This window comes from Diceros bicornis, chromosome 20 (assembly GCF_020826845.1).
Source record: "Diceros bicornis minor isolate mBicDic1 chromosome 20, mDicBic1.mat.cur, whole genome shotgun sequence".
In the NCBI taxonomy this organism is placed as follows: Eukaryota; Metazoa; Chordata; class Mammalia; order Perissodactyla; family Rhinocerotidae; genus Diceros; species Diceros bicornis.
The window spans coordinates 31,635,221-31,648,215 of NC_080759.1; the positions used below are offsets into that span (position 1 = coordinate 31,635,221).

Genomic DNA, 12,995 nt, shown 5'->3' on the forward strand with positions numbered 1-12,995 from the left:
ATGGAACAACAAAAGACCCTGAATAGCCAAAGGAATCCTGAGAAAAAAGAACAAAGCTTGAGGTATCACACTCCCTGATTTCAAAATATACTACAAAGCTATAGTAAACCAAACAGCATGGTACTGGCACAAAAACAGACACAGAGACCAATGGAACAGAATCGAGAGCCCAGAAATAAACCCACACATCTATGGACAGCTAATTTTTGACAAGGGATCCAAGAACATACAATGGAGAAAGGAAAGTCTCTTCAATAAATGGTGTTGGGAAAACTGGACAGCCACATGCAAAAGAATAAAAGTAGACCATTATTTTATACCATACACAAAAATTAACTGAAAATGGATTAAAGACTTGAATGTAAGACCTGAAACCATGAAACTTCTAGAAGAAAACATAGGCAGCATGCTCTTCGACATCGGTCTTAGCAGCATATTTTCAAGTACCATGTCTGACTGGGCAAGGGAAACAACAGAAAAAATAAACAAATGAGACTACATCAACCTAAAAAGCTTCTGCACAGCAAAGGAAACAATCAACAAAACAAAAAGTCAACCTAACAATTGGGAGAAGATATTTGCAAACCATATATACATCTGATAAGGGGTTAATATCCAAAATATATAAAAACTCATACATTTCAACAAAAAAAAAACTAACAACCCAATTAAAAACTTGGGGAAAAGATCTGAACAGACATTTCTCCAAAGAAGACACACAGATGGCCAAAAGGCACATGAAAAGATGTTCAACATCATTAACTATCTGGGAAATGCAAATCAAAACTACAATGAGGTATCACCTCACTCCTGTCAGAATGGCTATAATTAACAAGACAGGAAATAACAAGTGTTGGAGAGGATTTGGAGAAAAGCGAACTCTCATATACTGCTGGTGGGAGTGCAAACTGGTGCAGCCACTAGGGAAAACAGTATAGAGATTCCTTAAAAAATTAAGAATAGAACTACCATATGATCCAGCTATTCCATTGCTGGGCATTTATCCAAAGAACATGAAAACACAAATGCGTCAAGATACGTGCACCCCTATGTTCACTGCAGCATTATTCACAATAGCCAAGACTTGGATGATGATGATGATGTACACCTGAAATTTATATAATGTTATAAACCAATGTTACTGCAATAAAAAAAGAAGAAAACAAGCAACAAGCTGGGAGAAAATATTTGCAAATCACATGTCCTAAAAAGAACTTGGTGCCTAGAATACATAAAGGACTCTCAAAACTTAACAGCAAGAAAACAAACAACCTGATTTAAAAATGGGCAAAAAATTTGAACAGGTTCTTCACCAAAGAGGCTATAATAATGGAAAATGAACACCTGAAGATATTCAACATTGTTAGTCATTAGGAAAATGCAAATTGTAACTACGATAAGATACTCCTCCACACCTACTAGAATGTACAAAATTAAAAATGCTAACAATACAAAGTGTTTGAGGATGTAGAACATGTGGAAAATGCATACACTATTGGTGGGAATGCAAAATAGTACTGCCACTCTGAAGAATGGCTTGGCATTTTCTTAAAAAAATAAACAAACACTCACCATATGACCCAGTAAGCCCACACTTAGATATTTACCATGGAGAAATGAAAATGTATGTTCACACAAAAACCTATATGTGAATGTTTATAGCAGCTCTATCCATAATCTCCAAAAACTGGAAACAATCAAACGTCCTTTAATGGGTAAACAAACTGTGCTATATCCACACAGCGGAATACTAACTCAGCAATAAAATGCAACAAACTATTGATACACAATGACTTGGATGAATCTCTAAAAATTCTGCCGAAAGAAGTCGGTTAGTCTAAAAAGGTTACATACTGCATGAGTCCATTCATAACATATTCTTGAAAAGGCAACGCTATAGTGATGGAGGGAGAACAAACTGGTAATGTCAGGGGTTAGGAGCAGGGGGCGGGGAGGCGGGGAGGCAGTGAGAGTGTGACTCTACAGCAATAGCACAAAGGAGTTTTCAGGGGGTGATGGAACTGTTCTGTATTCTGATTGCGCCTACAGATGAGCACTCGACTGTAATCTCCAAATCCTAGAACATCCATAGCATGATACTTTTAGGTGCAATGAGAACTGAAAAGTAATTTCATCGAGTCTTACTGATACCAGTCCCCCTTGAACACTGTGAAGCTAACTTAGTAGGGGACTTTAGCTGAGTTCCAGTTTCTGTTTAGATTGAACTCTGGGACGTATGTTGCTTGATCCAGGAAATCTCAAGAAAGGGTTTAGTAATCCACATCATGAAAGTAGCAAAAACGCAATAGTGTTTTGCATCACAGCCCAACGGCATCTCTTTTCTTCAGTGAATAAAGAAAATACTCCTACAGAAAATAGTACTGACTGATCATTGTGCTTCTTGACCGTAAAACACTGTCTTAACAGCCATGCTGGAAGTTCCCTCTTCACCCTGGAAAAGGCAGTGCTAGAGAAAGAACCATGTAACTGCTGTATTCGCAGATTTACACTAAAACTCCATCATCTCCTACTTACTCCCAAGTTCTCTATCAAATATTCACACATCTCGGAAAACCATGAAACACCCAGTGCTCATAAATCCTGCCTTTCTGTTCTCAATGAGCAAATGCTCCATACACCTATGTTGATATGTCTTATCACTTGGCTGTGGGAAAATATACATATTTTATTAAATACAAATATGTTAATCAGGATCCATCTAGAATGTGCATTGTTTAATCTTCCCAAGACAATGAATTACAGTAAAATAACGTTAAGCTGATATTGCTTTATACAAAATAATACATAATTCAAAGCAACTGCTATTCCCTAGTCAACCAGATGCCTGACTATTCTTTAATAAAAATCAGATAATGGAAAGCTAGTTAATTCAAAGCCCATTTTTTCCAACCCTTTGCGCTTCATACTAAGAAGGTTTCACTATATTGTAGAAGGCAGATAAATGCCAAATATAGTCTTTCTTTCAAGTATATTTTCAGTTGGCATTTGCAACTGAACCGATAGCTCAAGTTCCCTCTGTGTACTATTCCTCGTATGATCCTGACTAGGCAAAGACACCACTTGTTTCCCTTATTTCTAGAAAACTTTTAAAGAGGTGCAATTCTGCCTGAGCTGGGACTTCATATCAGTAAGACAGATCATTAGTCTATTCCCAGTACAAAATGGAAGAACACATGAGTTCCTCAACTCCTTCAGAGACAAGCTTTCACAGGCACAGCTGAGTTAATTTGTTTGAAGTGAATTTCCAGATTAGCTATATTTATATTCAAATGTAAGAACAAAGATACATTCCAAAGCCAACTCTGAAGACTTCTGGAATATCCATTAATTTGAATGACCTTCCTGCTCTCCTCCATATGTACAAATAATGGAAGATGACTGTGGTCTGAATGGTCAGCATGTCCCTTACACTTATAAATTAAGATAAATAGCTTGCTTCATGAAGGGTCTATTATTTCATGGCCCCATTATACCCATTTATTCTTCCTCTTCAATCTCTTTCGATTTAAAATATCAATATTCTCTCCTAATAAGAACACAAAAACTTTTTACGTGAAATGAAAGTGGTGTTACTTTCATTTTATATGTTATATGTCATTCTATATGTTAACATATATAGCAATTTTCTTGGACGTCAAAATTAATTAATTTAAATGCCATATCTGGGCGTAATCTATGAGTGATATGATTAGATATGATATTTACTTTCTTAAGGATCTTTTCTACATTGTCAATTTTTTAGATTTAGTATGTACTACTTTTATAATCAGAAAAATACAATTAAAATACAAAACGCTAATCTGATAGTCCTCACTGAAATGCATATATGAAGAATCAGATCTTACAAGGTGAGTAAAAATAATGTGAACTCAAGTTGTCTTCAGAACTTCACTTAATTAAATAAAGAAGAAAATATAGTTGTTACTTTCATGGAAATTTCGGGGTTTTTTTCCCCCATAATATAGACCTCACTTTCTTCTCAGTACACGTAGTAAGCTATCTCTATAATCAGACAACTGAGTCTTAAATAAGAAATTTTCCCCTTCTTTTGGTAAATATATAAACTGTATCTTAATTAACATAATTTTAACAACAGTTATATCTTTTTCAACCAATGCCCATGATACTAAGGGGCAGGAATACAGCTTGTAGTAAGTAAATGAATAAATCTGGTAGAAAAACTTCAAGTTCTCCCTATCTTTTAGGGGAAGGCCAGAGTTAATATTAATAACAAATAGAAAAGTCATTATTTTTATTTCACTTTCTTCCATTTGATGAAGATAAAAATAACTGACAAAGTTCCAGGAAGGCAGATCCAGAATATATATTTTCTCTAACTGTAGAGTTGGCTCCATGAAAAAAATTAATAACAAGATTTCAAAGTGATAGAAGAGACCTAATACATGACATTCTGAGTTTTCTTTTCTAAAGAACATAAATGAGGTGTGCATAATCTAGATTTCATTTCTCACAGGAAGAGGATATTCTGGAGAACAAGTAGTGGTAAAAAGAAGCAAAAATCTAGGATAATCCTTGCTCTTTGCTATCCATTCTCTTAGGTGGTTAAACAGTATTCCTAAAGATAACCAAATATTTTTTAGATAATTATAATGAATTTTTTTCTTCCTTAAAAGACCTTTACTATTATATTTCTTATGTTGGTATTAGGATTCTCAATCAACTTTGAAATGCTTAAGGCAGTCTAGTTGAAAATATCAGAGCAAATTTCCCTTCCCTTCACTTCAGTGGCCAAATGCAAGACCAGTTGTGCTAGATGCTATAGCTGTGTTTTAAAAATAAAGGTGTAGTTTTTTTTCTTTCTTTTCTTCACTTTGCTCAGTCAGTGTTTACAGAAACAGAGGTCCCTCACCAGAGTACCTAAGCAAACAAACAAATAGAAGAGAAGTCAGGATCAGGTGTGAAATTTCTGGCTTTTTTCCTTTCCACTTTCTTCTCTTTTCCCAAGGGAATGCCTGCTATCTCTTTTAAATTATTGCCAAAAGCATGAGGTGAAGAGGCCACCATCATAAATAACACCAGGTCAAAACAACTTGATTTCACTATGCTTAGGTTAAAGAACATAAATGGTAATACTATAGTACAACTGCATAAACCATGTCCCTTGATTTATGTTAGTTAAAAAGGAAATTCTATTAAGTCATTTTGCAACAAATTATAATTTGATGAAAAATTACTAAGCTAATAATAACTTATAATGTTATTTCAGAGCATTACCTGACATAACTAGAACTTTGAAAAGGTTTAAAAATTTGTTTCTTCTAAACATAATTATTTTTTTAAAAATTGATACATTATCTCCAAATTATATTTTGCCCGTTCTTTCTCTCCTATGCTTTTATTGCACAAAATAGAGTAAAGGAAGCATTTTATACAACATATAAAAAGCCTAGGGTCCTGTCTTACACAAAAACAACAGTGAGTTTGTAAACTCAAGATTCAAGTTATATTCTGGAATTTATCTTAGAAAAGACACTAAGCACACTACTCAAATCACAAAGAATTAGATGATAAACGAGGAACATGAGTGTGTATTTTTTTTAACTTGAGAAACATAATTGGACCACAAAGGAAACACCTAGAAATAATTTCAGCAGAATTATAAAATGTGTACAACCATCATACAGTAAATGTTAAAGAAACATTTGTCATCTCCTAGTGAAGAGCGTTGAGAGTCTCTATATTGAATAAAGAAAAATTTTAAGAGCATATGACAATGCAGAGAGTGGAATTAGAATCAGTTTTTCTTCAAGTTTATTTCAAAAATAAATATGGAAAATGCAATTGTTATATTTTTAAAAGCTATTTATTGTGAAGATTGTAGGACAAGTCTTAGTTATTAGGAAATTAATTGTATAGATTGTTAACATCCCCTGACTGAAAACAATGTTTGGTTCCTTATACATGTTGAGCTTGGCATTCTAGAATATAACTGTCTAGGGGATTATTTCGTTTTAGACGAGGGTGTGGGAAGAATACAATCAATCATACGTTACTGAAGTAAGGGGACACATCTAGGATAGACCTAAAGCCACCACTGCCTGCGTCTTGTCAAACAAGCACACTACTAAATGTTGATATTAAGAATATGAGATGTTGTCTTTAATGTAAATTAAAACAACACAGTGAGTATATTACTACAGCAGGGTGTGGTGTTTCCAAAAAAAAATGACTATTCTGGTTTTTAATGACAAAAACACAATAAAGTTAAACAGGTGTTTTCTGGCCTGTCTAGCAAAATGACCACTCTCTTTATGCATTTCAAAGAATGCATTTGTTCATTTTCTTACATTCCAAGAAGACTTAAAACTTGAGAAAATAGATCAAAGGAACAGTTTAAAGTCCCTTTAACATAGCATTCTCCTATATAAACAGAAAACAATGCTGTCTGTTGTTAACAACAACAAAAAAGACAAACAAATCCTAAATCAATGATTGAAAGGCCACCTTCAGGTGTGTGGGTTTGTCCCTATTTGAAGTTCTCTCTTCATCCATCTATCAAAATGGATGTCAAAATTTGTTTTCCGACTCTTTTAAGGTAATTCAATATATGGTATAGTCCATTTACTTAAAGAGCCTTCTCTTTTGTTTGCTTCTCTTCATTTGCTCATCCCTTAAATACTCGGATTTCCTAGGGCTCATCTTCTCTATGCTTAACGTCCTTTCCTTAACCAAACTAATCAGAACCAACATTTCAATATGAACTATAAATGCTTCTCCCAAAACTGTGTCTTCTTTCTCTTAAGCACCAAACTCATCAACCTATCTGTCTACTGAGCATCTCTACCCAGGGTCCTAAGGGTACTTCAAGTTCAACATTTCAACAGAACCCACTGTCCTTCTTCCAAAACCTGCTTTCTTTTCTTTTCTTATTTTTCTAATCTCAGGGAACACTGACCCAGTATCCCAAGTTATAAACCTCAGCCCTCATATACAAATAATACCGAATCTTGTAAACTTAACCTTCACACTTCAATAAAAATTAACTTCTAAAACCTAGGTGTGTATGTATTGTCCCTTTGCTTTAAAAAAAAAGCCACAAGATAAAGTCACATTCTTATTATGGTATACAAGGTCAGTTTACCTTTCCATCTCTAATACTTCCCTCCTGCCTCACTCTCTCTCCAAAGACACACCTGTGCTCTACAAGACGCATTACTTGCACTTCTCAAGTATACCATTCACTCATTCAAGAAATACTGATTAAGCGCTATCCATGTGCCAGGCACTGTTCTAGGCACTGAGGATGTCACAATGAACAAAACAAAGTTTCTGGCCTCATGGGCTTATATTCTGATAAAAGAAGACAGACAAAAACAAACAAATATATATTAGATGAGGTGGTAGTAAGCGCTATGGAGAAAAAGATCTAGCTAGAAAAGCAACTCAGAGCAACACAGCAAGCAGCATGTTCTGTACACTATAGAAATCCAATATGTCTTAAAAGTGCAGTCATACTTCTACATTTCTTAATTATTTATGTTTCAATTTAAATTACCATTTTAAAACACAGCCCCGTGAGTAATACTGAGATGTGTCATCGCTGAGAGGCATAACAGAACACTGCTTACTCCTGGAACAACCAATGATAATAATTTTATTTTTTGAGATTAAAGTTGATCGAGTCAAGAGTCTTTTTCTTTGATTCTAGTGTTTTAGTTGGCTCCAAAAAAAGTATTATTAGTGCTGGCACATTTCAAATTATGTCATGAGATTAAAATCTATAAAACTAAGTACTCATCTAGAATTAGTCTCATTGTTAGTTCATTGTCTCTAATTAACTCTATCATGGTTTCAAATTTAGAGCCTACAAATTAAGACTCCCTAGTAACACTAGAGCATTACAGACAAGAGCTTTTTCTTGGTGATTTAAAAACAGTTGGTCAATTGTCTGAATCATTTAAGTACATAATATGTCTCAACTGTTTACAAAGAGCTGAAACAACTGGAGAACCTGCATGAGAGCACTGTTTAAGATATAGGATATTACTAAAGGATCTGACAATGAGCCAATGAAAATTTACACAGATGTTAATTAGCTTGTTTCATACTCAAAAATGACAATGATTTGCCTTACCATCTAAATAATAATATATACTTTAAAAGACTTTAAAGGAATTCAGATTTTTCCTCTGGGAATCTTCACTACTACTGTATTAAATAAGGCTCCAGTCTCAGGACATGAATGAATGAATGCATGCATGCATGCTGGTGTTTTAGTGCCTATACAAATCTATAAAGAAAACTAAAGAGTTTTTTTTTAGATGTAGAAGTTAAACCTGAAATGTTTTAAACCTCCAAATAACTAAACAGAAATTAAGCTCAGTGGAAGCTGGATCTTACCTTAACGACAACTCTGACAAGCAGAATTCTGTCAAAGTTTTCAAGGTTTTCAAACAATGACACACTTCATCACTTTCTGAGGGCATAACCTTTCACTTCTGTCCACAATCCCCAAATCCTCACAAACATGTACATTGTGAGAAGCTCCTTTCTGTATCCTACGTGATGATCAGCTTCTGCTCTCCTCAAATCGGTTGGCAGAGGGGGGAAACATCACAGGCCCACCTGAAATGCTGATTGAAGTAGAGCCCATAGGAAATATTGGGTCAGGGGAGGGGAAAGGGTAGATCAGCCAGTCTGCAATGTATTAGTAATTCCCGTGTTGGAGAAAAATCAGCCACCATTGCACTATACGGGCCAGGGCTTATGTTCTATTTAAAAACCAAAACAAAAGATGGCTAAGAGACAAACTTCACTTCATTCTCAAGGCTGTGGAGAAAAGAATATACATACCGCATCTGTGATGTCTATTTCATACACCCTTTGGAAAGTCCTGCGCTCAAAGAAAACAAGTTTGCCACTGCCACATCCCCTTTGTACAGATGTACCGGTGACTATGAGCTTATCATCTGGACTGAAACAGCAGTCAGTCCTACAGACAAAAAGAGTTTATAAGTGTAAGCTTGTGACCCCACAACAGTGCAGCAGTAATGAGTGAGCTAAAATATGAACATCATTGTAACAAGAGATAACTCTTATATAGGGCTTACAATAAGTTAAGCACTTATATTAATTCATTTAATCTTCACAATAATCCTATGAGGTAGATATTATTATTCCCATTTTACTGATGAGGAAACTGAGGCAGAGAGCAGTTAAATAAACCTTGTCCAAGATCTCAAAAGTAAGTGGTGCAGCTGGGATTCGAACTTAGGCAGTCTTATTCCAGAATACGTGCTTTTAACTTCTACACATTATAATATTTTTTTATTGTAAAAAGAGCATGGGAAAAACTCAACATAGACATTGACAGTGTCTATACACAAATAGACATTGTATGACTAATGTCTAAGTAGTGATTATTTTGACCAGTTTTGGAACTATTTTTCACTACCACCATCACTCAAATAATTTGAGTTTTGTCAAGTCAAGCACCATGAAATGAGGAGCAGGTTGCACCACCGGAACCTAATTGATGGCTATGATTCAATAGCTCTTGTTTTTAGAGGTCTGGCACACCTAATTGTGAATAATCTAAGACATGATCCAAAGAAGTTATATGGAGTTAGCAGGCATAATAGCTCAAAAATTTCTCATCAGCTATAAATTTATGTTTGTTTGTCCATCTGTTTGTTTTAACAGATAAATGCCATGGGCAAAAGACCATGTTAGCGTTAGTACTCTGTTATTATACAGCTTCCTCCATTTGATGCTTCTATTACTCTCACGCTCTCCCTGTTGGTCATTATTTAACACAGATGTGAAATTTTACTTCTACCAAAATAGAAAATTTTGCTTAGGCACCAACTGTAGGACTTGGAGGTCAAATCCCACCTCAGCTGCCTCAGAAAAATCTTTAAATGCTTCAGTTGTCAACTCAGCAGAATGGAGTGTGCAGCTACCAGAGCAAGAGAGTCTGAACAAGTGAAGGTTATCTAATCATTTATTAGAATGATGATAAGAAAAAATTGAGAAAATTATATATAATAATGCTCAGTAACTATGAAAAATTGCTTCGATGGTATGAGGGTACAAATTTTAAAAGACAACAAATACGTAGGCCTACCTTGTCATTTATACAAAATTAAAAGAACAACTCAATCCCTTAAGATAGTTTTACTACCCCAAGACTTATGAGTGCATATAATATATAAACACACACAAGCACATGAACATACATCATTTCAACTTCAAAAAAATATTTTATAGTCTGCAGAATGTGCAAAATGAAAAGCAAAAATAAAATGCATCTTTCAAAAACCAATTTCAACCACTCTTCAAGTTCCTTTTCTAGAAGATCTAAAAGACATATGATATAAATTAACGTTAAGGTAAACAAATTTCTTTTCCATTCTCTTATGCTTATTGAATATTAAAAATATGCTACTTACATTGGGAACATGGTAGGAAGACCTGAGGCCGAAAAAAGTGGCTTATTAAACTGTCGGACGTCCCATAATTTCAATGTATCATCACCTGATAGAGGAATGAGAAAGAAAAAAAAAAAAAGACAGAAAGTGAATTGGGCAAAAAGAACTAGTTCCAAGTTTAGAGTTTGCTAAACTTAGTGTACAACTATACGAAGAAAGGAGGAAAGGGAGAAAGGGAGGGAGCGAGGGAGGGAGGGAAGGAAGGAAGGATATGCACATAAGCATGTTTAATTTTAACTGGGGAGTTTGAAAGCAGTAGTTGCGAGAATAGTAGAAAGATATATGACAATGAATTGGCCTTCTAGAAATTACTTTCCAGAATGATGTAGCATCTGTAGCCTAGAAGGAACCCTGGAGAATCTACTCTAAAGAGTGATTTTAGAGCAGATGGTAGTTCCCCTGTGGTATATTGGAGCATAACCCAACTTCTTAAGAAGATATTAATTTAACAACCATCAGGACTGAAAATAGTTCAGTTCACAACAGATTCTTTTTCCCACTAGTGTGTAGGTGAAGCTATCCATTAACATTAATGAGGGTGAGCCATGCGATTCCCTCCCCTCCAGGGTAACTCTGTCTGTGGCTATCATTCTTCACTTTGCTGGAGAGTACAGTGTTTCCAAGCTATTTAAAGTATAATGAATATTCTTTTAAGAATCACTTTTTTATATTTCTACAGGGCTACTAACTAATTCCTGACCAGAATGAAAGCCAAAACTCATTTAAGTAATGTCTTTGCTGTTCCTTCTCCCCAGTGTCCACAGCTGAGACCCACCTCAAGCCCTTGGGTCCAATAAGGAATCAGTATCAGGTGCAAGTGAGGTGATTGGAGAGTTCAGTGAAAATCCCCATTCTCTCCCCAGCGACCTTTCCTCTGAAACCCCACTTTTGGCAGGTGCACTAATGCATAACTGGCTGGACTAGGGACCTGCTTATATTGGAAGAACTTTTTAAGACTCGCCTTTTTCTATTAGTCTTAAAAAAAGGTTACATATCCTCACCATCCTCAAACAATAAGAAAACATTAATCTGCATTAAACAGTTTAGCTAACCTGGCAAGTTTTGGAGCTAGCAGCAGCACCTTACCACACCCTGGGGACTCTTTGCTGAACAGACTTCCAACTGCCATAATCTACACATCCAGGAATGAAAATGATGGAATATGGTATACAGGTTGTGTCGACGACATGTTACCCAATAGCTATCATAGGATGGAAGAGGATGGTAAGAATTATCACCAATGTGGCTTTGTCTGAAGTGGAGTTAGTCCTACGCTTCTAAGGCAGTAATTATCAACTGGGTGGGGGTGGCCTATTTTAGAATCCTCTGGGAAGAATTTTCAAACTACACTACTCCCCTCTTATTCCTCTCTTCCCTCTCCACTCCACCTTGGAGATTGGGGTATACCACTCTAAAGATGCAAGAGTGAGTGTGATAATCTCTAAGTGGAGCATTTATCATTTGAAAACCCTTCCCAAGGCATTCAGATACACTCTTGGGGTAACAACCACCATTTGTAAGTAAAGAGTATATACAGTCTTAATTAAGACTCATCTTAGGACTCAAGTAGCAGGTTAGAATTGATGGACCAAAATACATACTTTATACATATCCATCTTTGTCAAGTATACCATAAATAGAAAATACATGTACATATGCTTTGGTTTTTTTTTAAATTATGTAAGTGAGGGTAGTTTAGATATAATAGATAAGGTTCCTTGGAGGAAAGAGAATCTGAATGGAGTTCCACAGGGTAAAAGGACATGGACTGGTTAAACTGAGGGGAAAGCTGGGCCAAGTCTCTTCATCTCCTCCTCACTTCCACTCCCCTCCACAACAGGTTGTAAACTCTTTCAGGAAAGGAACCCTGTCTATGATGTTCACAGTTTATACCCAGCACCTAGCATAATGCTAGCTCAGAGTAGCTGCTCAATATATAGTAGTTGAGTGGATGAATGAATGACTAAACGTAGCGTTGCCTGATTAATTTGGCCTGCAGAATAAAGACTACATCCTTTATGTGATATTTAAGGACATCTGTAACACTCAGCCTGCTGTTTCTTTTCTCTCCCAAAAAGTTGACCCACTGGAAGGTCCTCAGTCATGTCCTGTACTTCCCCAGAATGCTTTGCTCATAAGCTGCCCTCACTATTCTCTTATCTCCTTCTATCAACACACAGCTTATCCATGTGAGAAAGATTTAGCAAAAAACTAGAAACAACCTATATTCAACAACAGAAATGTAGATAAGTAAACTTAAAATACAACATATATGTAGCTATTAAAAGATAACATCCAGATATACAACTTTTTTTAACTGAATTGAGTTGGTGTTTGAACTGAAAAAAATCAATGGTCAGCAAACAGAAGATTTTGAAATACCAGACCCAGAATTATAAAATGGTATAGAAAGAATGTAGAACATCCTCTATAAAATTCTATAAGGTAGAGGCAAAGGTCATCCTTGGAGGCTTCAAACTTTGATGGAATTTGAAGCCAAAATAAAAACTTAGGCAAAAAGAG

General features: G+C 35.5%; 1 protein-coding gene across 1 annotated transcript in view; it reads right to left on the reverse strand.

Moving 5' to 3' along the window:
* WDR70 (WD repeat domain 70) overlaps positions 1–12,995 on the reverse strand; it is a 308,270-nt gene that overhangs the window by 43,351 nt on the left and 251,924 nt on the right. Inside the window, exons 12-13 of the mRNA XM_058564205.1 lie at positions 10,434–10,518; positions 8,836–8,974 (exon numbers count right to left, since the gene is read on the reverse strand). Coding sequence (XP_058420188.1) covers positions 8,836–8,974; positions 10,434–10,518 — 224 coding nt within the window. The remainder of the gene's footprint in view (positions 1–8,835; positions 8,975–10,433; positions 10,519–12,995) is intronic.